At 42.1% G+C, this 27187-nt stretch overlaps 2 protein-coding genes across 2 annotated transcripts in view; one reads left to right on the plus strand and one right to left on the minus strand.

The window, feature by feature from the left end:
• On the minus strand, nt 1–26422 carry LOC308296710 (uncharacterized protein; the record flags this gene model as incomplete). The annotated part of the gene is made up of 6 exons (XM_080740038.1): nt 26356–26422; nt 16820–16864; nt 13771–13911; nt 13381–13511; nt 395–514; nt 1–9 (listed from the first exon to the last, which is right to left on the minus strand). Exons 1-6 carry the CDS (start codon nt 26402–26404, stop codon nt 1–3), a joined length of 495 nt encoding a protein of 164 aa, XP_080596164.1. The 5' UTR covers nt 26405–26422.
• Nucleotides 1–27187, plus strand: part of cdhr1a (cadherin-related family member 1a) — a gene marked incomplete at both ends in the record, with an annotated part of 85526 nt that overhangs the window by 2662 nt on the left and 55677 nt on the right. The window lies entirely within an intron of this gene.

Genomic DNA, 27187 nt, shown 5'->3' on the forward strand with positions numbered 1-27187 from the left:
TCAAGTCATCTGACAGGAGAACAAAAGATAGGAATTATCGTTAATTACATACAAAGTTATGAACATGATCTGTATCTGCAAATAAACAGACATTCAAGTAGACAAGTGATTGTATACTTAGGTACCTTGCCGAATGGTTGCAGACCATGTAGTAACATCAGTGCCTCTCACTTTGAGATAAAATGTGAATGGAGGTGGCTGCTCATAGTATGCTTCAAAGTAGCCTTTGTACACACTTGGTGCCAGCTTGAATAACACGTCCTGCTCAGATGCATAATATCAATAATGATCTTGCGTCACACATTCATATATTAATATAAATATATAATAAATACATGTTAACATCTAAACATGCAGCTGCCATAAAGTAAAAGGAGCACTCAGAAAAACATACCTCAGGGTGAATTTCACCTTTTGGGTCACTCATGAGATAGTACTTCCTCTCTACCAGTGTACAGTTAGGAGGCTTGACAACTCTACTGAAATGTTCCTTCTCACACTCCTCATCTACTTCCTGCCACACAAGGAAAAGAGGTGGATAGAGAGAGATAGGAGAGGAGAAGAGAAGAGAAGAGGAGAGAGAGAGAGAGAGAGAGAGAGAGAGAGAGAGAGAGCTGTGTCACAGTGTTTTTGAGATTCAGTGAGATTGACACTAGGAGCGCTCAGTTTTGGACATGAGGTGGAGCAAGCACTGCCCATAAGGTGAACTACAAAACAAGCGGTCCAAATCTCACTGGTAACACACACACACACACACACACACACACACACACACACACACACACACACACACACACACACACACACACTAGGGGTGTGAAAGAATATTCGATATTCGAATATTCGTTCGAATGATAACAATAAAAGAATATTCGAAAGTAAAAAAATTGAGCTTCGAATTAATTTATATTTAATTAAAACAAATCTACCGCACTTCTCGCGAGATTCTGGGCGCATGGAACGTTAAAAGGTGGCTGGTCTCGCAAGGCAGAAGTCTCCATTCGCTGCTGCAAAAGTGGGCTGATCTACAAGTCCACAATACGTCGCTGATCCAATACGTTGTGAGCTTGTAAATTAAGGGTGCCTATTTAGCGACACCGTCATACAGCGAAGAATAAACCTCCAGCTGCTAAACTTTCCCTTCACTCACACTGTCCCTCCCACACAGTGTGCCTCACACACAGGTGCAGCTTGACAGGGTGCAAAGCACACTGTGTGTGAGGGACAGTGCCTGAGCCTGTGCATGCTAACATTGATTAACGAGTCAAGCTGAAACGGGCGACTCATTTGGTAGTGACGGGAAGGAACGAGACTTTTCCACCGAAAACACAATACAAAAAAGCATGGATTTCTTCTCTCACCGAGTCAGTCTCCTCGCACGCAGCCATGGTAAAACTCCCTCCGTCACTCACACTGCTCTTGTAGACTACCGGTACCTAATTTGGTTCAAACCAAAACATAATCCATTGGTGTGATTATAATTGCTCGTTTCATGTTGTGGCTGTTCCACCTCAATCACAGCTGCTGTGACGCTTCGCAACGAACGACGATCCGATTATGCTCTTGCTTTTACCAACGCAGGCACGTGCACACAGACATCAAACGGGGCTTGAGCCCCTGCCCTTTTAACAGAGAATTGTCCACCAAAAGGCCCTTTTAGAAATGTCAGCCCCTGCCTCTCTTAACATTCTTTGCATGTCCCTGACCAACGCGGACCTGCACACAGTAAAGCGATAGAAGCGACTGTCTAGAATAAACAGCTTCGAAGTGCGAATGCTTCGAATTATTCGATATTTTCGAATATTCGAATTTATTCGAATCAACGGTGGATTTTCGGGCGAATATTCAAATGCTATTTTTGGCAAATTTTCACAGCCCTAACACACACACACACACACACACACACACACACACACACACACACACACACACACACACACACACACATATATATAGTTCAATGCTAAAGTAGAAGCACAGATGTAATCTTTTTGTTTCGTTTTTGGTGTCCTGCTCACTTTGATGTACTGTTTTGAGCTGGAGACGAGATAAATGCGGAAAGTGTGACTGTTGTTGCCAGTACTTTGCAGATCCTTGTAGACAAGGACCACTCCATCGTATTCCCTTTGCTGTGTGTTAAAAAAATATATATATATTTAGAATCACAGTCACAGTATACATGAAAAGTATGCAAAGTAACTAAAGCTGTCAAATGCTGTAATTGAAGTGGAGTAGAAGTAAAACTAAATACAAAGTAAAGTAAAAGTACCTCAAAATTGTACTATATTGTAAGCACTTGTATTAGTACTTGAGTAAATGTGTAGATACTTTGCAGCATCGCTGTGCCTTAAAAAAAACATGGGTCATTCCTCATGTGTCCTTCTCTCTCCCCACTAGAAAAGTCATGTGCTTAAAGGGCAACTTCACCTCTGGGACAACACTATCTTATTTTATTGTTGTTTGGGACACGATCAACACAATCCTGAGTTATTTTTTGTGTTCAATCTGTTTTTTGAGATATTTTAGTATTTCAGCATGTACTAGTGATGCATTTTGCATCATATGATGCAAAACGCATCACTGATGATGCAAAATGCATCCTCCGGTGGTCCGCGGCGGTGGTCCGCGACGACTCCGGGCGAAAAACGGCCGAAAAAAGCAATACCGCTACTGACCACTAGTTTAGCAACTTACACAGTATAGCTTTAAAGTTTGAATGGCGTTTCTAGGTGTGTATGTAGGAGTAGATAGGTGCCAAAGTTTTGAGGAGAATATGGTCCATAAATAGTGAGAACAACTATAGTATATCTCGCTGCTTCTGTAGCAAGCCCACAACTAACATGGTGAGTAAGTTACAGAAGTGAGTGGTCCTCACTTCGCTTTGTATCAAGCTTGACACACGTGTATATCTCCTTGTATGGGGCGTGACATGAGCTGTGATGTAGGTCTCTGCGTACTTTCTATGACGATTTTTTGGCAGTTTTTGTCCTGTAATAGAGTAAAGATGTGCTTGAATCTTAATAATAACCACTTTATTGGGTACAAATTGTATCGAGAAATAGGTTAATTTGTCTCGGTTTTGCTTGTTTCTATTGTTTCCATCTTGGGGTTTAAGTCTGGATTTGTGTAAGAAAGCCCATAGGAAGATTTCTAGCTTGGCACCTGGCAGAATCTTAAAATATACCCTTCAAGGATTATGAAAAAACAGGTGGTGAAAAAAAATCTACCCTATCTGTGTAAAGTCTCAGAAAACAGGCATGTTTGCAAACTAATGGTAACCATTTAATGACTCTAATCTGTTGGAATAAAAACCTTCTTCAACATCTGAACTGCATGTTCATATGGCTAAAAAGTGAAAAACACTAATGTAGCTTTGTCCTAAGTTCAATAAAAAGATCTAAATTGCCACACTCAGATAGGGTGTGCACTTCTAGCCAATCTGCAGTCAGCCAATCAGGCGAATGGACTCCGCTTTTAAATACCTCCACTGCCTCTGAACCTTGTCATTCTTTTTTCAGCATGCAACAAGCAACCCACCTCCATCCCCAACTCCACCTAGTCTCCTTCGTCAAGAGTTAAGACGGAGGTTCACCTGCACTGCCACCACCAGCGTCTAGTATGGAGCGAGAACAGTCTCATAATTCACAAATGCGTACCTCCAGTTTTGTAATTTTTGAAATTTTGTGTTTCCACATTTTGAACTCACATGCCCAGATTTGAAACTCACAAGGTCAGATTCTTGTGTATTTTGTATCTGTGATTTGTATCTGTGTTTTGTATTTGTGTTTTGTATCTGTGATTTGTATTTGTGATTTGTATTTGTGTTTTGTATTTGTGATTTGTATCTGTGATTTGTATCTGTGATTTGTATTATTATTTGTTATTTGCATCTCTGATTTTTATCTGTGATTCAAATCCACAAAATACAAACACAAATCACAGATACAAAACACAGATACAAATCACAAATACAAAACACAAACACAAATCACAGATACAAATCACAGATACAAATCACAAATACAAAACACAGACACAAAACACAGATACAAAACACAAATACAAAACACAAACACAAAACACAAATACAAATCACAAATACACATCATATAAATCCACAGATCATGCACGTCTGCTGTGAGGTAATTTTTTCCGCCACTAGGGGGAGCTGTGCAGTGGATTTTTTTTACAGTGGATCTGTTTTGCAGTGACTTTATGAGACTCAGTCTGACGGGTTGCCATGTCCGCTTATTATAAGCGACTTTATTATTACCATTATTATTATTAATATTAATAGTAATTCTTCATCTCCAGAGGCGAGGCCGACCGAGGGGCCTCTGGAGTCGGGGTCTGACCACCCGGGGACCCCCTGGAGCCCTGGGGACCCCCCGGGGACCCCCTGCTATCTAGTCCCATGTATTTAAAAAATGTTCGGCTCTCCAATGGTTTCAATTGGAGGGCCGACATTTTTTTGGGGAAATCCGGGACTTAACCCGCACGGACACCCTCCAGGGGGCCCAGGGACCCCCGCAAAATTATAGCGCCGCTTAGCGGCGGCGCGCCGCCACTGCAGCGCACATAAACTTCCATAACTCGGGCTAGGAGCGACCGTTCGAGACGGGACCGGTACCCACACGTCCGGCTCGGGGCCCCGGAGCCGGCCGTGCCACTGCGCCGCCTGGCGGCCGACGCCAAACAGGAAGTGCCTCTATATCTCATGAACCGTTTGTCGTACAGACGCGTGGGTGGGGTCATATGACTTGATTAAGAGTCCTTGACCTTAATTGGTGCAACAGGAAGTGCCCTTCGCCAAACAGGAAGTGCCTCTATATCTCATGAACCGTTTGTCGTACAGACACGTGGGTTGCGTCATATGACTTGATTAGGAGTCCTTGACCTTAATTGGTGCAACAGGAAGTGCCCTTCGCCAAACAGGAAGTGCCTCTATATCTCATGAACCGTTTGTCGTACAGACGCGTGGGTGGCCTCATATTACTTGATTAGGAGTCCTTGACCTTAATTGGTGCAACAGGAAGTGCCCTTCGCCAAACAGGAAGTGCCTCTATATCTCATGAACCGTTTGTCGTACAGACGCGTGGGTGGCCTCATATTACTTGATTAGGAGTCCTTGACCTTAATTGGTGCAACAGGAAGTGCCCTTCGCCAAACAGGAAGTGCCTCTGTATCTCATGAACCGTTTGTCGTACAGACGCGTGGGTGGCGTCATATCACATGATTAAGGGTCCTTGACCTTAATTGGTGCAACAGGAAGTGCCCTTCGCCAAACAGGAAGTGCCTCTATATCTCATGCACCTTTTGTCGTACAGACGCGTGGGTGGCGTCATATCACATGATTAAGAGTCCTTAAAGGAGTAGTTCACCCCCAAAATGAAATTTTTTCTATTGATTACTCAGGCCATGGAGAGTAGAGTTCAATAATATTTTTTGTTTTTTGTCACATTCCTAAGACATAAATGTGATAACAATAAATGTACCCCCCTTTAATTCCGGATGGTGACCCGTTACGAAACGGGTCACCATCCGGAATCAATGGGGGTAAATTTACTCGAATCAAAATGTTGTCTTAGGAATGTGACAAAAACCAAAAAATATTATTGAACTCATTTTGGGGGTGAACTACTCCTTTAACCTTAATTGGTGCTTCCTTCGCCAAACAGGAAGTGCCTCTATATCTCATGAACCGTTTGTCGTACAGACGCGGGGGTTGTGTCATAAGACTTGATTAAGAGTCCTTAACCTTAATTGGTGCTTCCTTCGTCAAACAGGAAGTGCCCTTTGCCAAACAGAAAGTACCTCTATACCTCATGAACCGTTTGTCGTACACGTGTGGGTGGTGTCATATGACTTGATTAAGAGTCCTTCAGCAATGATGACCGGGCCCTTGCAGCTCTACCCACGTCAAAAGGGGCAGCAGCCATCAGAAGAGGATGCAGGGCTAGTTAAACCAATTAAGCTGAAGGACTCTTAATCAAGTCATATGACACCACCCAAACGTGTATGACAAACGGTTCATGAGATATAGAGGTACTTCCTGTTTTGCAAAGGGCACTTCCTGTTGCACCAATTAAGGTCAAGGACTCCTAATCAAGTAATATGAGGCCACCCACGCGTCTGTACGACAAACGGTTCATGAGATATAGAGGTACTTCCTGTTTTGCAAAGGGCACTTCCTGTTGCACCAATTAAGGTCAAGGACTCCTAATCAAGTAATATGAGGCCACCCACGCGTCTGTACGACAAACGGTTCATGAGATATAGAGGCACTTCCTGTTTGGCGAAGGGCACTTCCTGTTGCACCAATTAAGGTCAAGGACTCCTAATCAAGTAATATAAGGCCACCCACGCGTCTGTACGACAAACGGTTCATGAGATATAGAGGCACTTCCTGTTTGGCGAAGGGCACTTCCTGTTGCACCAATTAAGGTCAAGGACTCCTAATCAAGTAATATGAGGCCACCCACGCGTCTGTACGACAAACGGTTCATGAGATATAGAGGCACTTCCTGTTTGGCGAAAGGCACTTCCTGTTGCACCAATTAAGGTCAAGGACTCCTAATCAAGTAATATGAGGCCACCCACGCGTCTGTACGACAAACGGTTCATGAGATATAGAGGCACTTCCTGTTTGGCGAAAGGCACTTCCTGTTGCACCAATTAAGGTCAAGGACTCCTAATCAAGTCATATGACGCAACCCACGCGTCTGTACGACAAACGGTTCATGAGATATAGAGGCACTTCCTGTTTGGCGAAGGGCACTTCCTGTTGCACCAATTAAGGTCAAGGACTCTTAATCAAGTCATATGACGCCACCCACGCGTCTGTACGACAAACGGTTCATGAGATATAGAGGCACTTCCTGTTTGGCGTCGGCCGCAAGGCGGCGCAGTGGCACGGCCGGCTCCGGGGTCCCGAGCCGGACGTGTGGGTACCGGTCCCGTCTCGAACGGTCGCTCCTAGCCCGAGTTATGGAAGTTTATGTGCGCTGCAGTGGCGGCGCGCCGCCGTTAGGCGGCGCTATAATTTTGCGGGGGTCCCTGGGCCCCCTGGAGGGTGTCCGTGCGGGTTAAGTCCCGGATTTCCCCAAAAAAATGTCGGCCCTCCCATTGAAACCATTGTAGAGCCGAACATTTTTTAAATACATGGGACTAGATAGCAGGGGGTCCCCGGGGGGTCCCCAGGGCTCCAGGGGGTCCCCGGGTGGTCAGACCCCGACTCCAGAGGCCCCTCGGTCGGCCTCGCCTCTGGAGATGAAGAATTACTATTAATATTAATAATAATAATGGTAATAATAAAGTCGCTTATAATAAGCGGACATGGCAACCCGTCAGACTGAGTCTCATAAAGTCACTGCAAAACAGATCCACTGTAAAAAAAAATCCACTGCACAGCTCCCCCTAGTGGCGGAAAAAATTACCTCACAGCAGACGTGCATGATCTGTGGATTTATATGATGTGTATTTGTGATTTGTATTTGTGTTTTGTGTTTGTGTTTTGTATTTGTGTTTTGTATCTGTTCTGTGTTTTGTATCTGTGTTTTGTGTCTGTGTTTTGTATTTGTGATTTGTATCTGTGATTTGTATCTGTGATTTGTGTTTGTGTTTTGTATTTGTGATTTGTATCTGTGTTTTGTATCTGTGATTTGTATCTGTGTTTTGTGTTTGTGTTTTGTATTTGTGATTTGTATCTGTGATTTGTACCTGTGATTTGTGTTTGTATTGTGTGGATTTGAATCACAGATAAAAATCAGAGATGCAAATAACAAATAATAATACAAATCACAGATACAAATCACAGATACAAATCACAAATACAAAACACAAATACAAAACACAAATACAAATCACAAATACAAATCACAGATACAAAACACAAATACAAAACACAGATACAAATCACAGATACAAAATACACAAGAATCTGACCTTGTGAGTTTCAAATCTGGGCATGTGAGTTCAAAATGTGGAAACACAAAATTTCAAAAATTACAAAACTGGAGGTATGCATTTGTGAATTATGAGACTGTTCTGGCTCCATAGTATGGACTCCATGGGGGTCTCTCCCAATTAAATCTAATCTTATATGTATAATGTTAATTAAAAGTTAATCATATATTTTTTAATGTTAATGGCGTCTAATCGCCAAAATGTATTTCATTATTCAATCTGTAATAAATCATTTTGCATCAACGTTATCCTCTTTTATTGAAATGCATTTTGCTCTGTATTCTGAAGAACATGTTTTACTGATCCACCGGTTTAGAGCCCACCGGCTCTTAACACTTGTTTATTGCCAGCTTTATTTATTTCTTTATTTCTCTCTCTCTGCCATGCTTTACATCATTACTTTTGAAAAATTATAGAATAAAATAATTCGATCCAATCCGGCCATCAAAGGTTTACATTGATGTCATAGAATTAGGAAAAATAATTGTCCAGTTTTGATATGTTGTTGAATGCAGGCTGCTCCAGAAGTTTTTTTACAAAATTAGTCAAAATTGTGTGTGCCTCTCTCACACACACACAACGCACGCACGCACGCACGCACGCACGCACGCACGCACGCACGCACGCACACACACACACACGCACGCGCGCGCGCGCGATCATGTCATTGACAACACCTGCAATGCTGTAGAGCAGGGATACTCAAACTTCTGAACTTGTGGGCCACATTACAAAAATTTCAAAGGGCCACGGGCCAGTTGATAAAATGACATTACTTGATAACTTTCTTTCAATTGCTTCACAATGCTATTTATAATTTATGACTACAACACAAATGGCTAAGGTTATGGTTATGGTTATGTAAAATCAAACAATCTACCACAAATAGATTATCTGGCTAATGATGCAGTCGTTAAGTAGAGCTACAGTACATCTCTCTTTCATTTGATTTGCATTAGGTCTACAATGTCATTTTGGATATGCTAATTAGTCACTGGTAAAAAAAAAAAAAAGAAAAAAAAAAACGTTTTGGCCATTATCTCTGGAACAGAAGATCCAATTGGCTCAGTTTAAAGCTTGTTGGATGTGTGACTTCGAGGATATTAAGCTGGTTTGAGTATCAATGCTGTAGAGCACCCAGGCACTAAGCCTGACTGCATAGCTTGGTGAACAGCACCCTCTAGTGGCCAACAGTGGACGTCAAACTACTCTTTGGCAGGATGGCTTATGTAAGGACTCTTGTCAATCTATGTCTATGGCAGTAAACAAGTTAATCCGACAATGACACAACGCCTTGTTGAAAAATCATTACGAATGCAGCCAGCCACGGACGCGTGATTGTAGCCTAGATAATCCCCTTATATGCAAGATGACGTTTTTCATTTTCTATAACCTACTACTTTCAAATCGTCTTCAGTCCCAAATATAATGTTCTAATTGTTATTAGTGTTTACAATTATGTACCTGCTTATCATTCATAAATACCTCGATAGGATATATATCCTATTTCTCCCAAGCAAATTAGGACAATCTCTCAGTTGAATCATGCAAAAAAAGAAAAAAAAAATAATGGACTAAGAGATTGTTAGTCGACTAAGACCCATTTTTATCGATTAGTCGACTAATCGAGATCAGCCCTAATATATATATATATATATATATATATATATATATATATAAATATATATATATATATGTGTGTCACAGTTTGTTTGAGGTTCAATAAGATTGAGACCAGGAGCGCTCGTTTTTGGGCACAAGGTGGAGCAAGCGGTGCTACTACAAATACTGAGGTTAGGCCAGGGTTAGGATTAGGCATAGTGTTACTGAGGTTAGGGTTAGGATTAGGTAGTCCCCCCAGGAACCCGCGATTCCGCGATCACGGAATTTATCGCAGAATTCGCGATCACATGCAGATTTCTCGGCCATTCGCAGACTTTTCTGACGTCCACAGAATAACAGTCGCGAGTGGCAGCAGAGCGGCGGGAGTAGTTATTACTACTATTATAAAACGATTTTACATGGTCTGGCCAGTGGCCACCTCATACAGAGCCTGGGGGAATAACTTAGCTTCCCTCCTGCTAGCACTGATGCTGGATGGTCCCACATTCCTGACAGAAACTGTGTCCTGAACTATATTCCTCTCTATGCCTCTATGGTCCTGGCAATAACAATGCTAATGCAGAAGAGAATAAATAAATATTACACCCATACTAGGTAGTAGGTAGGCTATCTTCTAAAATGTGGTTACTATGGGCATGGTTTGGATGGCAATATAGTCTTTGCAACAGAAAGTAATTATTAAAAACAATAACAATTAAAAAAAAGAATAGATTTAATATTAGATTTTTATTCTCAAAAATGATTATTCGAATATTCGATTATTCTAACCACTAATTAAAATTAATTGTAGCTATTTCATGAAGGGTTTTACTTGACTATATCATTTTTAGCTTGAAACTGGACATTTTAGGTTGTTTTTGAATGTCTGCGGAATGAAGAATTGTTCTCTGCAGAATTCTGCAGAATCAGGATTGTTCTCCGCGGAATCAAGACTTTTTCTCCGCAGATTCCTGGGGGGACTAATTAGGGTTAGGTTTAGGCTAGGGCTGCACGATTTTGGGAAAAAACCTAATTGCGATTTTTCTGACTAATATTGCGATTGCGATTTTATTTTATATTATTGTATATTTACAGGGGCTAAAGCAAAAAAAAAAATCCTAAGACGGAAATTTATTTTGACTTGACTAGCAAGTATTATGCTGCATTTTGACGATTTCGGTCATGTTATTAACATCACGGCCATGGCTACACCCCCCCACCCCCATTTTTTGTTTTCTCTTTTTTGGCAAATCTGCCTCAATCTCATAAATGGCCCCTAGGGACTCCTCAGGACGGAAATCCATCCCCAGGACGGAGAACCTTAACCCCTGTATTTATATATTTATTTCAAGGTAGGATAAGTGATAGTTTTCTGTTTGTTAAAAGGATGATATAATAAATAATTTTAACCATAGGAAAATCATTTCACTACCTTAGGTCAAGCTTCCGTTGAATATTTATTGTGTAATACATTTAAAAAATAAATTGATTATTATTAACTAGGCTAATTGGCAATCATGTAAATGGTTTGATTCAGTTCAGTTATATTTCCAAAAGATTACCTTTTATTTTGCTTTAGCAATATAAAACGTTTTTATATTTAGAAAAATCTCAGTAATAATGCCTCTCATTGTCAAGGAAATTATTTAACCAAAGAACATCATTTAAGCTTCCTTGAATATTTATTGTGTGATTACATTTAAAAATGAATTGATTATCACTAACTAGGCAAATTGGCAAATGGTTTGATTCAGTTCAATTATATTTCCAAAAGATTCCCTTTTACTTTGCTTATTAGCAATATAAAACGTTTTTATATTCAGCAAAATGTCAGTAATGGTTTTGTCTGCCTCTCATTATTGTCAAGGAAGAAAGTACTGTATGTCGCTGCCTTGCTTAAGTTTCATCAAGGCAAAAAAATGCACCCTAAGACACACACCATTAAGTTTCACATGTGTGCGGGGGACGGAGGAGGAGGGGCCGCCGCAGCAGTTGCACAGAAATTACTTTCACTTTCAGTTTACGACAAACGGGATCTAATCTATATGCACAAGGATTTAAGGATGTTATATTTATAATGATTACCAGAACATTCACTACCTGTAGCCATGGAGTAGGCCTACTCCTCCGTTGGAAGGGAAATACACTGTTACGTGCTGTTAGACAGACAGTGTCATGCCTTGGCTTGGCTCCTCTCCTGCTCTGAGGAGATTGGAGCAACCCGTAATGTTGGCTAATCCGCGGTGCAGCGATGCGCGGGTATTTAGGAAGCATGATTTGATCATTGAGAGTCAATTATGAACGGATTTCTAAAATTAAAACGTCCGCATAGTGCTTGGGAAGTCAACTTCGCAGAAAATCGCCAAAACCGCGGACTTTGCGATTCGCTAATCGCGAGATTTCACATCGCGATTTCGGTTTGAAAACGATTAACCGTGCAGCCCTAGTTTAGGCATAGTTTTACTGAGGTTAGGGTTAAGGTTAGGTTTAGGCATAGTTTTACTGAGGTTAGGGTTAGGATTAGGTTTAGGTTTAGGCATAGTAGCATTCACCAGGTTAGCATTCACCAGTGTTGGACTAATGAGAACAATGGAGGAACAATGAGACGTCAGACAAATGCAGTCAAATGCTCTACCACAGAGCAGCTCCCCTATGACATCAGCTTCTTCCAGGGACTGCCCCATAAGGTGAAGTAAAACAAGCGCTCCATTCCCAATCTTACTGGTACCTCAAACAAACTGCACACGACTGTAGAGATACCGTGTACCGGTTTGCTTGATTTTAGGGCAAATTCTGTAAGAGAACTGTCCAAAAATGAGTTTTTCAAAAATCTTCCAGATGGTAGCGCTAGATGGGTCAGATGCATTCTGATGACATGACTGTAGATACTGTATACTGTGTAGCGATTAGTGTGATTTTAGGGCAAAATCTGTTGGAGCAGTGTCCAAAAAAATTGTTTTTCAAAAATCCTCCAGATTGTGGCGCTAGATGGGAAAGATGATTTCTGATGACATGACTGTAGAGATACTGTGTACCGGTTTGCGTGATTTTAGGGCAAAATCTGTAGGAGCAGTGTGCAAAATGTGTCTTGTGGAGAAATAAGGGGTGGGGTGGGGTCTCCGCGCCGCAGAGGAGGACAAATGGGTACCGGCCCCGGCTCTCGCGGTCGCTCCTAGCCCGAGTTACGGCATTTTATGTGTGCTGCAGTGGCGGGGGTCCTCCACTGGGGGCGCCACCACTTTTGCATCTGTTCTGGAGCACCAGGAGTCAGTGGTCCCCAGGAATTCCCCGTGAGCAGCCTCGTTGGGGTGGTCATTTTTGCACTTTTTGGCGGTAGCGCCAGGGGGTCTCTGGGGGTCACTTGGGGTCCCTGAAGCTCCGGGGGTCCCTGGAGGTTCTGGTTTGGCAGGCAAAGAGTTTGTGCGGAAATTTTGGCATGGATCGGGGCAACGGTGGTGTGACGTGTGACTTGACAGAGGGACGGAAGGACGGACTGACAGCCGGTGGAGGTTTGGATAGTATAGGAGTACATTGTAACTGCGACCTAACGGTCGCAATAATTTCTCTATAAGTATATTGGAAACAGTTCTCTCAATCTCCACCAACTTGAATAATTGCTTAGTAACTAAAGGTAGGATAAGTGATTTTAGTGTTAAATAGCCATTCTGATTCTGATTTTATCCGATAAGGATTGAAAGCTCAGACAGGATACAGATTAATCAAGTGAAATTGGAAGTGATGACTATGAACAGACAAAATTGGAACTAGATGAATCGGTACTCTCTCCTGATTGGCTGAAATGTTGCAACCCACCTGCTGTTTGCTGTTTATTGAAGAGTTGGAGAGATTAAGAGATGACTTGTGTGACTGAATCGACTGCTCATCGACCTTGTCAGACCTGCGATATAAACCTGTCTCAGATGGTCCTTCTGTTTCACCACTGACTGGAACAGAGGACAACAGACCACAAGACATTTAGAATGACAATGTATAATGTCATAAATAGCATTTCTTTTCTTCTTAGATTAGCCTATTTCTTTGCATTTGATGTATTGATGCTGATGTACTGATATATTACCTTACTTATTGTATATCGCTCTGGATTAAGATGGTGCACTGCTAAATGCTAAATTATAAATTGTAATGTGTTACATGTTATCCATATTTAGTTTATTTTTAGTTTATATTGATAGGCCTACTCACAACTTTGAGGACGGCCCTCTGTGATATTCCTTCTCCTGACAACTGATGGTGCTTCTGTCTCTTCTCTAAATGTGACCTCTGGCATCCTCATATTGCTATCCTTATTGCATTCTTGTCTTCTTTTACGCCTTCTCCTTTTTTCTGTAGACATAAGATCGGTGCAATTAAGACAACAGCAACTGAGCTTAAAGGGGAATATATATATATATATATTATATACACACGAGAACAAAAAAGACGTATAATATTTATTACTGGAAGTAATCCAAATCTATTTTTGCCAATCTTTGAGTACCAAAAATGTACAAGCTCACAATGCGACACATTTAAGCCTGCCGGAGATTTGTTGTTCTTGCGACCGTAGGTCGCATTTACTACCAAAACCTCCACAGGCTGTCCGTGAGTGAGTCAGTCCGTCAGTCACACGTCACACTCTTGCCCTGCTCATATCTCCGCAACCGTTGGCCCGATCCATGCCAAATTTTGCACACACACTCCTTACCTGCCAAACTACAACCTCCAAGGACCCCCGGAGCTCCAGGGACCCCCAGGTCCCTTGGGGACCCCCAGATGTAAAAAATGACCAAATGTGCTAAACTGACCAAATGACCACCCCAACGGGGCTGCTCACGGGGAATTCCCGTGGACCACCGACTCCTGGTGCTCCAGAACGGATGCAAAAGTGGTGCCGCCCCCAGTGGAGGACCCCCTACACTGCAGCTCACATAAAATGCCGTAACTCCGGCTAGGAGCGACCGGGACAGCCGGGGCCGGTACCTATTCGTCCGCCTTGGCGGCGCGGAGACCCCACCCCTCATTTCTCACAATGCCCTCTTCTAGCGCCACCATGAGGCCGATTCTTGCAAAACACATTTTTGGACACTGCTCCTAAAATGTTTGCCCTAAAATCACGCAAATCGGTACACAGTATGTCTACACTCATCCCATCAACATGAATCTCTCCCATATAGCGCCACCTCCAGGCCGATTTTTAAAAACACATTTTTGGACACTGCTCCTACAGATTTTGCCCTAAAATCACGAAAATCACTACACAGTATGTCTACACTCATGTCATCAACATGGATCAGGAAGATTTTGGAAAAACACATTTTTGCCCTATTTGTGGAGATAAGTGACCTACGGTCGCTTATCTCCCGATTAGGGAGTCTTACTGGTGTTAAGTTACACAAAGCACTGAGTTCGGAGATCTGTTTTTCTCTACTCTAATACCTCTGTGTTACAAAAATGTTTGCATATGCACTGCAGCAGTGTTCAATCGCCTCGTAGAGACACTATTACAAGAAACGATCAATTAAACCAACAGCCATTAAGTCATCAATAATGTTTTATTGCGACCGTAGGTCGCATTTACTACCAAAACCTCCACAGGCTGTCCGTCAGTGAGTCAGTCCGTCAGTCCGTCAGTCACACGTCACACGTCACACTCTTGCCCTGCTCATATCTCCGCAACCGTTGCCCCGATCCATGCCAAATTTTGCACACACACTCCTTACCTACCAAACTACAACCTCCAAGGACCCCCGGAGCTCCAGGGACCCCCAGGTCCCTGGGGGACCCCCAGATGTAAAAAATGACCAAATGTGCTAAACTGACCAAATGACCACCCCAACGGGGCTGCTCACGGGGAATTCCCGGGGACCACCGACTCCTGGTGCTCCAGAACGGATGCAAAAGTGGTGGCGCCCCCAGTGGAGGACCCCCTACACTGCAGCTCACATAAAATGCCGTAACTCCGGCTAGGAGCGACCGGGACAGCCGGGGCCGGTACCTATTCGTCCGCCTTGGCGGCGCGGAGACCCCACCTCTCATTTCTCACATGGCCCTCTTCTAGCGCCACCATGAGGCCGATTCTTGCAAAACACATTTTTGGACACTGCTCCTAAAATTTTTGCCCTAAAATCACGCAAATCGGTACACAGTATGTCTTCTACACTCATCCCATCAACATGAATCTGTCCCATATAGCCCCACCTCCAGGCCGATTTTTAAAAACACATTTTTGGACACTGCTCCAACAGATTTTGCCCTAAAATCACGAAAATCACTACACAGTATGTCTACGCTCATGTCATCAACATGGATCAGGAAGATTTTGGAAAAACACATTTTTGCCCTATTACAACTGTACATCTCTAGAACCTTTATGCCCAATGCCAATAGATCTCTGTATCTGTCTGTCTACCGTGTCCATTTTGAGCCCATATATGGAGATCTCTGTATTTGTCAGTCCTTGTCTCTTTATTCCCAATATGGTCATATTGGTTGGATCGGCAGTTCTACAAAAAAAAAGTTTTGTACAACTGTACATCGTGCAAGTACAGTAACGGCAGGGGAAGCAGCTAAGAACATAGGCAACAAACTAAGCTATCCGTGTGCTGTGAGACCCCAGACATGCTGACTCGGGACCCCATGGGTCTTTGACGTTGCGTCAATGTACCGTAGTAGGGATAAGATAAGATCAGATAAGATATCTAACAATATTATAATGGCAAATTCTGGCGTCGTTTTGGCAGGAGATTATGACGTCATTTTGGCAGGAGATGTTGTGACTTAATTTAAAAAGTATGATGGATGATGGTATATTTATAATATAAATATAAGAAGGAATTCAGTTCCCAGTGGATAAGGGCACAATCATACCGAGCATATTTTTTTTCCATAAATCCACGAATGGCAAGAAACCACTCCATTCTCATTGAAAAGCATTGACAGAATCCACTCTCATAGGTAGAGTTAAACTTCGGTGTGACCATACACTAATTTTTTATTACAAAAGTTCTGAGCTTAGAAAACCCATTCCGATATGTATTTTTTTCTCTCTCTGCAGTTCTGAAACTTTATCAGCTGCAAAGATGAATGACATGTTCTGGCTGCTTTTTGAAAAACAGACTAGATCTTCCTTAGTTTTATCATTACATATAAACAAAAATGCTTCATGGTGCTGGTTACAGCAATGCTAGTGTAACTCAGATTCACTTATATTAGAATATTTTATAAACACAGATAAATAAAAAGAAGAACTCACTTTTCAGATGTGGTACTGGTGATATTGGTATGTCATCTACAGCCCCTGGTCAAAATGAAAAAAATAACAATAACTTGTTAACTAAATCTATTAAATGTTCACATTATGTAATTGTTTATTGTTCTATTAAATGATGATACAATAGTAAAATGTAAATCAGAATAAAAATGATCAAGTTCAAGGTGTTCTATTTCCCCCAACACTTGTATTCCCCCTATCATGAACAAATGGTATGCTCCACCTGTCGGGGTCAATAGTTGGTGATTGTGGTGCAATGTTCTCTCATCATGACAGTTATTTAGTTGGATATAAAACAATTTTGCTGCCATTTTAAACATAGCTGTAGTAAGCTTAACATGGGCACTTGCACGCATCGTGCACAATCTGTGTGCGACTCATCTAGTAGACGTGTAGACTCGGTGACAGCTTTCGGAAAAAAAAAACATTGAAATAGACATATCCGTTGCGAGGCTGTATCCCTGCTTATCCGCCACTGTTTACATGAAAAAACATTGGAAAAAGCCAGCTGTGCGCTATGGTAACACGTGGACACGTTCGCGCACATAGCAGACGATATGTGCGCAGATCATATGCCAGGCGGGTAGTGGAATTAAACAGCTACCTAATAAAAAAACGGCGGAAACCTATGGGGCGGAAGCTACGATTGGTCCTTAGACAGGATACGGAAACCTAGATCCGGTCTAAACCGGAAATAGGGCCGGATACAGTTAGGAGGCGGGCCTAAAGTCTCCGATACGGCCATAATCCGCGATCATAGTTTTAATTGTTTCATAATGATTAAAGCTAATTAAATTTCCGGGATCGACGGGCATGGCAGCGCGGTACAGCGGGAAATCTCCGGGATCGACGGGGATAGCAGGATATGAGTTAAGAATGAAAATGAAGCCATTATCTCTGGATACATTCTTCACTAAACATACTGGTGGCAGTGATGTGGTTGTCCGAGAAAGACCATTAACCATTAAGATAATTAAGTTCATCTCAATTTAACGACAGACATAACTTGCATGGGGGGCATGGTGGCGCCTGCTGTGACTTCTCTGTCGAGGTTGGCCCGCCAATCGCGGTCCCTGTTTACCTGCACTTTGCTGGAAAACAGACCAGTCAAATCTCTCGCGCATCTGAGAAAACAGCCAATCGCGCTAGCGCGATCTTGGGTTCTCTACATCCCGAACAATCAATTTGATCCCTTGCAGCGCAGTGCAGGATTTCCGTCTATCAAGCTCCCCCCCACCTCCAGAATCAACAGACAGCCATTCTTCCGCATTCCTGGGCGCAGAAGCCAGCGTCCAAGGCCGCACTCACACATCAAAGTGCGGGTGCCATGATTTTCCCCCCTCTAAAACATGATTATCTACTATTATAATTATACTAGGAGGAAGATTTTTTCCAAAAAAACTGTACAGAAAGAGTTAAAATTATGTTTTTATGTGGCCACACCCACCAGTTCATTGGTATGCGTGGTTGTCATGGTGGGTGGTGACCCAGCTGAAGTTAGCCACACCCACTTATGTTGGGTGAATGGTAATTAGGGGAGGGGTTAATTCTGTGATGTAATAATGATCTGTGTTTTTGGACCGGCACGTTTGACCCCACAAGGTGGCAGCCTACAGCTAAAACCCAAATAGAAAAGCAATATATAATTGCTCATAACAACCACACCAGGGGGTCTAATGAAGTACTGTCAACCTCCTAGACACATGAAAACCAGAAAAAGTACAAAACTATGGCACCGCCTCTTTAAGAACATTTGCTCTGTGCATGATCTGTGCTCTTTCAAAGTTTCATCAAATTGATTGGTGAAAAGAAGCAACTTGGACTCCTCATGCATTGAAGGAAGCATGAGGTCTGTCCGTTGCTCTCCCCAGGTTGGCAGGGGGAGTGTAGCGCCCAGGATTACATTAGATAATTGGCACTGGGTGAAAAATGGGTTGCAAAAAACGTGGGATAAAAATTATATAAATATAAAAAGACATAACTTGTATTATTAATTTTATATGCGCCATCTAATGTAGCTTATCCTCACCTTTAAATACCTGGTGAAATGAATAATACATTTTTGACACTTTTAGAGCATATAGAAATATACAATATGTGCCAAAATGTTTCAAAAGAAAATGCATTTTTATATCTAACGTGCCCAAAGTTCAGGTACAATGGCTATTTCGATCATTTTATTTTGAAGTTTCAGTTTGAAACAGGAGCCTGTATTTTTCTGAACCAATCATAAGGTCCCATCCCTTTGGGCGATGGCATGGTAGAAACTCACTCACTTGGTATGGGAGAGTGTTTTTTGCAGGTCTATCAGTCCGAGTGTATCAAAGCAACTGGCTTAAAGAGGTGGTGCCATAGTTTTGTACTTTTTCTGTTTTTCATGTGTCTAGGAGGTTGAAAGTACTTCATTAGACCCCCTTATGTGTTTTTTTTTTTTTTAGAAATGATTATTCTCTTAGTATTTGTTTGTTTTCTCTTGGAGGCTGCCACCTTGTGGTGAAAAGTGTCAGTTAAAAAACACAGATAAGATGACATCACAGAATCAACTCCTCCCCTATTTACCATTCACCCAACACTGTGGGGTGTGGCTATATCAGCTGGGTCACCACTCACCACCCACCATGCCATCCATGCATACTTAATGAACTGGGGGTGTGTCCACATAAAAACCCAATTCTAACTCTTTCTGTATACTTTTTTGGAAAAAATCTTTCTCCTAGTATAATCATAATACCTGATAATCATGTTTTAGAGGGGGGGAAATCATGGCACCACCTCTTTAACTGTTGGTCCAACGCCAACCAGTTTTGGGCGGCATTCACACAGGCACGTTTTATTGCGATTAAAACGAATCCTGTAACGTATTGTCGGAAAATACACAACGTTTGGGCATGTGTGAAGATGCATCCGTATTCTTTTTCAAATCAAAGAAACGAATGCAAATCCACAAAAAAACAGTGGTTTCGATTCGCTACAGCAAACGCTTCACTGTTTGTGTGAATCCATCCGTCTCAAATACAGGCAATGAAACATTGTGGTATATAGAGCCATGTGCGGGTTAAATCCATAGTTATATATAAAAGGTTAAATCCCCCTCCAGACCGTCCGCTCTCATTAGATGTATGACCATTAGCCTAAGGTCCATGCTGGCCGCCCGCCCGCCCCCTCCCCTCATTGATTTAATTTCTGCTCTGCTAATTTCCGCTCCCTCGATCGCGCATAGTGTATTATTTGTGAGGAGTTGCTCACAGTCAGGCCTAATATACAGTAATATAGGCCGATGTGAGGGTCTCTCGCCCTTGCTTGCGCGCTCTCTCTCTCTCTCTCTCGTTCTGTGCCAAATCATGTCCAAATGGAGACGCTTTACGCACGGAGCGCAGAGAGAGGGCGCCAGGGAGGGCAAGACGAGGGGCAGAGAGATAGAGAGAGAGGGGGGGGGGGGAGAGAGAGAGAGAGAGAGAGAGAGAGAGAGAGAGACGTTAACGTTCTCCTCTTCGTAGATATTCATAAAGTATTTGCTGTCTGGTTTATTGCTGGTAAGTCCCTCCGGCCGCCGCTGGTTTTATTTTTTGATCGCCCGTTTCCGACCGCAGATAAATAGGCTAACGCACGCCTGTGCCGCAATTTTGTGGGGGCGGTTACATTGTGAGTTGAAGAATTAATAAACATATAGGGAGATGGAGGAGGCATTATTATGCAGCTTGGATACATACATGTCCCGTGGACAGACGTGGACTCAGCGATTCCTTGTTTCGGATGACTCAGTGTGCAGTGTGAGGGCAAACGTATCAATTAAATATGCAAGAATGTGGCAACGTCACCCCTCCCATTTGCACGACTAAACCAAATTATATTATGAGAATGTGGCCTAACATTCACCAGGTTAGCATTCAGTTCACCAGCGTCAGCAGGTTAGCATTTCACCAGGTTAGCTTGGCATTCAGCAGCCAGCTTTGTTTTACTGAGGTTAGGGTTAGGAACGGGTTAAAGGGATATTTTTCAAAAAAAAAAAAAAGCTTTTGGTCATTTTATCATTTAATCAGGCTTTTATGAACACCCTGGACAGTTTTTAATTTGCTTGATTCAATATTTAGATATTTCATGTAAATGCCATCAGTCCACCTCCCCCAGTAGGAGGGCCCCTTACACACCCATTGTAACTGCAAACTCCCTTTTAATCATGATATATTCACCAGTAAGACTCCCTAATCGGGAGATAAGCAACTGTCAGGTCGCATGTATACAAAGCAACTGTCAGGTCGCATGTTGTATACACAAAGTGGCCTGTAAGTGGCATTGGTTCCTGAGTGTAGGGGGATGTGTGTGGCAAATGTATTGCTTAGGTAGGGCCAGAGAATGTGGGGTTTAGCTGTAATGGGGTGTTGTTGAAGTAGTAGGAGATATGTTGGTACTGTATGTAGGTGGAGCAAATGTGTAACATAGGTGTTGTGTAGAATTATGTGTGTCACAGATTCTGTTGTGCTGAGCATTGTGGGTCTGTAACCTAGGTGTTGTGTTGAATTATGGCTGTCATTGATAAGAATTCAGAGAGATGTATTCCTTTAGAAACGGTTTATTGTAAGAAGAGTGAGCTTGACAGAAGTGTGGTAAAGCGCAGTCCCATGTAGCAAAGAAGGGAGTAAACACATGAGCTCAAAGCAGCACAGATAAGAGGCAGGCAGAGAGACTTAGCAGAGCAGGATGTGGTTTGGTTGTGTGAGAATGAAAAGGAGATTTGGTGCTGGCAACAAATAGTCACAGACAAAGTAATGAAGCAGCAAGTTTGGGGTTGCAGTCTGGCGCTGCAGCGTGACATGCATGAGTCACCAGAAAAAAATAATGGGGGTTTTTGATGAATTTATCATGAGTTGCGGTCCATAAAGCCGTTTTTTTTTTTTTTTTTTTTTTTTTTTGTGCATTAAGGCTTTTGCGCATAAATCTTTTTATGGAAACACTTCAAAATTCGAATAAACTTTCATTATTCGCAAACACATTTATGCGCTTGGAGGAGGTGGATTTTGAGGCTTTATCGAAAAAACGTAATGCGCATTAGTGAATGGAAACACTAAAGCGAATTATGTTTTGAATTAAAATGCATTGAACTCGCGGGAGGGCTGGTGGGGGTCGGCCACCTCTTGGTTGTACCAAGTTACCAACACGTTCAAAGTTGTGCTCAAAAGTAAAACCATTCTTCATTATTATTCTCCATTCCGCGACGGCGTCGCGTGCACAGAACGGCCGAGAACAGAAGACCTCCAAGCTCACATCGCATCCGCAACAAGCTGTGATGAGCTTGTACTGTATATCACCTGTTATCGTACTCAATGCTGTTGCGGGGTTGTGGAGTGGAGCGTCTTCTCTTCTTCTCTCTCTCTCTCTCTTATCTTATGAAATCTATAGGCTGAAGAGCCCTGGGTTAGAGTGCATGTTCAATAATGTGTCTGACTTGACTGGAAAAATAGCGCCTGTCCGCTTATTTCATGAACTATCTTCCAAGAATCGCATTTTATCAGTGAATGGAAACAAGCGAAATGCGCATTTTCTTTTTTCGACTTAATTATAATTTGCTTCCTAATTCGAATAAGCTTATGGAAACGCAACTATTGTTAAAATGGAGTTTGAAGTTACAATGGGTGTGTATGGGGAGGCGTCCTAGCTGCAGGAGGAGGGTCTGATAACATTTACATCAAATATCTAAATATTGAATCAAGCAACTTAAAAAGGGCGTAAAAGCCTGATTAGACAATAAACAGACCAAACGTTTTTTTGAAAGTGAAATATCCCTTTGTTTAGGTGTATCTCCCTCCCCAATCACAAGCTTCCGCTGCCTTAACCCAGTTGCTTTTTTGATACACTCGGACTGTAAGACCTGCATAAAACACTCTCCCCAGGTAGTTAGGTAAAGTTAGCCAAAAGTTATGGGGTGTGTAATTAAGGTATTTTTGGGCTGCTGAATCCATTCCAACCATTTGTTTTCAGTTTAAATGACTCCTTGGCCATAAAATAGGCCTAATTGGCTAAGGCTTAGCCAATCATGTCGTTCGAGTTCACCTGTGTCCTGTTAGTCCCTATGCTTTAAACCCTTTTGAGTGTTCCTTGTCAGATTGTATCATGTTATCCTGTGTGTCATGATGTGCGCTTACCCAACTGATCTTGAATAGTTACCCATCTCCAACCATTTTTTTAATTGACAATATTATGTCTATGGACACAAAAAGGTAGTTTGTTGTGGCCTATTTTATGGCCAAGGAGTCATTTTTACTGATAACTACTGGTTGGAATGGATTCAGCAGCCCCCAAATACCCTAATTACACACCTCATACGCTCATATTGGCCATTTTAAATTTTTTCCCCCTTTAATCCCAGGCCCACGGGATACCCCCAACTTTGATTGGCTCCCACAAAGTCCCCCATAGTCCATGGGCCAGACGAGATGTCGGTATCAAAAAGGTGGCAAAGGTTATCATGCATTTTATAAAAGCTCTATATCAGTAGATTATATTTTGGTATGATAACCCTTTCTTAGACCCAGCTAAATTGGTGTTATCAGCCGCTAGAGTTGTTGTCCCATTAACTTTACATTACAGGGGAAAAAAAGCTAAAAATTAATCTGCTTTAATTAGCATAAGAGGGGTCCAACTAGGGGGTTTTCATGATGCTGAATCCATTGCAAGCATCTGTTTTGCACGAAAAACATCCGTGGGGCTAAAACGCCCCCCACAACAGTGTGAAAAGTGATGACTCATCACTAAACCATAGTCTTGTGGGACAGTTTTTAGCCCAATGAATGTTTTTTGTGCAAAACAGATGCTTGCAATGGATTCAGCATCATGAAAACCCCCTAGTTGGACCCCTCTTATGCTAATTAAAGATTCAGATGCAGATTCATTTTTAGCTTTTTTTCCTGTAATGTAAAGTTAATGGGACAACAACTCTAGCGGCTGATAACACCAATTTAGCTGGGTCTAAGAAAGGGTTATCATACCAAAATATAATCTACTGATATAGAGCTTTTATAAAATGCATGATAACCTTTGCCACCTTTTTGATACCGACATCTCGTCTGGCCCATGGACTACCAAGGGAGTTGTGATTGAGAAAGTTCAGAGGTGATAGTTGACACCTTTATGAACACATTTGTGAAGAAAGATATTGATTTTGATTTAGTTCCCAGATTGGTTTAACTTTCGGCTAACTTTACCTAACTAAGGTGGTATATGCAGTGTTACAGTATGTTTGTACCCTGCAAGCTTGCAAAGGAGAGAGACGGCTACACTGTGTAGAATGTTTGTTACCACATTGCTTAATTCTGACCAAGAATGTTTTGAGATTCAGTTTACATAATACACCGTCTGGATGTCATATTGAATAAAATTAATCTTGTGAAATAAAATGTCGTCAACCAATCATCAAGGGCGATGATTCACGAAAGAAGAAGATTTCAAAACGGAGTAGATTTTTGGAGTGCAGCAATGGGAATCAAACAGGTGTTTATCGATTTCATCACGCAGCACCTTTTCGTTCCCAGGAAGTAATTAAGAGGGACTTTTGGTATAAAAATAAACAGAAATTGATTATTATTATTTTTTTCTTGCATTTATCGTTAGGTATGCCGATATGATGACCACGGATTAGATCTGGTCCATATTATTAGAAGGAGTTCTCCTTAACGCTGTCAGTATTCTCAGTAACCATCCAGTGCGCTGAGGAGAAAGCCTGCGAAGCCCCTCGTCTGGTCCAAAAATAACAAATACAGTTTTTCTACACACCAAAACAAAGGTTGCTGTGGTGAGTTGAAAGCTTACTCTACTTAGTGGACCACATGCCTAAAATACATTTCTAGGGCGAAATGAAAAATAATCTACCGGACGGAGACACTCTTCCTGGTTATGAAACAGCGCTTCCAACGTTGCACCCAACAAGTTTTTTAGTCGTCGCCATTGCCGTCACGGTGTTGCTACTGCCGCACAGGTCAGAGGACCGCATTAACAGAGCATTAGTCTCGTTGGGTGTTATTTGGCTCTGTGAAGTTGGAAGCGCTGTTTCGTAAGGACAGTCTTCAACCAGGAAGAGTGTCCATCCGGTAGATTATTTTTCATTTCGCGTCACAGGAACCTTTGATTTGCTGAGTAGCAAAACTGTATTTTAATTTTTTTGCAACAGACGAGAGGTGCGCAGCAGTTTCTGCTGGCGCGCCGGATCAATCGAACTCCTTCTAACACTATGGACCATAGAGCGTCGCAGCGGAAGTGGTTTCCTGGTGCCATTTAATATTCCCCATTAATTTTCACCATAGACTTTTACAAAAATATTTATAACAATTATGTTAAACCTCGAACCAAGCCATCCAGGATGGCAGTGAATCATGACCATACAACCTTTGATCCTATGTGAAAACATATTTTAATATTACATTATTTGATATACTACATTGAAACAAAGGTTGGATGGTCATGATTCACTGCCATCCTGGATGGCTTGGTTCGAGGCTTAACATAATTGGTATAAATATTTTTGTAAAAGTCTATGGCGAAAATGAATGGGGAATATTAAGTGGCACCAGGAAACCACTTCCGCTGCGATGCTCTAGCTAACCACGGATATTCTCTAGAAGTTTCACCAGGCCGTCCCTAAAAGGGCAATCTTAATTGCAGTTTAGTATCAAAACCTCCACCGGCCGTCCGTCACGTCACACGTCACACCTTTGCCCTGCTCATATCTCCGCATCAGTATGACATCACACTGCTGACATCAGTATGACATCTGATGTCAGCAGTGTGATGTGTACACAAACCTTTGTGTACGTTGCTGTGGCAACAGTCTGTTGTTGCTGGTCTGTTAGTGTTAGCAACCACCTTAGCAACCATGGTTTTACCCTAGCAACCAACTGTTTACCCTAGCAACCAACTGTTTACCATAGCAACCATGTTTTTTTACCCTAGCAACCAACTGTTTACCATAGCAACCATTTTTTTACCCTAGCAACCAACTGTTTACCATAGCAACCATGTTTTTTTTTACCTTAGCAACCAACTGTTTACCATAGCAACCATGTTTTTTACCCTAGCAACCAACTGTTTACCCTAGCAACCAGCTGTTTACCATAGCAACCATGTTTTTTACCCTAGCAACCAACTGTTTAACATATGGAGTTATATGTTGTTTGTGTCCAAATATGGGGCTTGTGAGGTCAGACAATGCCGGTCTTATATAAGGGTCATTTGTGTACGGTGTGATGTCATACTGATGTCAGCAGTGTGTGGAGATAAGCGACCAACGGTCGCTTATCTCCCGATTAGGGAGTCTTACTGGTTACTTACAGTAAATGCAAACGTACTGCGTGATGACATAGGTAGACCTTTATGAATATAAATGAATCTTGTTTCATTCAAGTTTGATTCTCACATATAGTAGCACATACTGTATAGTGACCCAAAATGGAATACATTGCATCTTTTGAAAAAATAACACCTGGACCATCATTTTGGGGACCAAATAAGTACTTTTAAAGTTAAAATACCTCGCCACGCATCCGTAGAGGTCTCTCGTGTCCCTCTGCAGACAGGCATTGGGGAGTTACATGCTAGACTTCTAGACCAGCGTAAACAACACTGCTGTTGAAAGCAAGCTTTCTGAAGAGACGCAAGATGCGCTGTGATTGGCCGGCAGTGTATGATCTGGGCTGTGATTGGCCGGTAGGGAGACACGTGTACAGAATGATGCAGATAAGCAATTTTGCCGGAAAAACAGTCCCGGTCACGGCCACAAGGGCTCAGTAGAACACATATAAAGAAAAGGCTTTTGGGGCTGAAATTAACAGAGTGGATGTTCTAAAACTTTAGCGATTTAATAGTTAGGACAATTTTAAGATTTGTTTTATTAAAAAAGTTACATAGTATAGCTTTAACTTGTCTCAAGGCATATTTGTCATGTTATATTGTAGCCTTGGTCTACAGCCTATGAAATTAGTCTTCACAGGCCATTGATATTGATGCTGTCAGGTGACCTTGCCATACCATAGCTTTATCTGGATAGACGCCACTGCCTGTGGGGTTGACTTACCTAGGCAAGACGAAAACAGGTTCCCCATGATTAGGGAAGGACAGGCTTTTACTGCAGTGATACATGTAGCAGTTGCTGAGATGTGTCTTCAATTTGCTGGATGAGTCTCCAAAGTCAAAGTAAAAAACAGATGGTGATAGGGTGAGTACAACAACAACAACAACAAAAAACAACAACAACAACAACAACAACAACAACAACAACAACAAACAACAACTGCTTGAGTGATGGAATATTTTGTTGTTGCAAATTTAACAATATGCTAAAAAGAGAACACAAAAAGCCATGGG

This window comes from Nannobrachium achirus, assembly GCF_963921795.1.
Source record: "Nannobrachium achirus genome assembly, chromosome: 13".
Lineage (NCBI taxonomy): Eukaryota > Metazoa > Chordata > Actinopteri > Myctophiformes > Myctophidae > Nannobrachium > Nannobrachium achirus.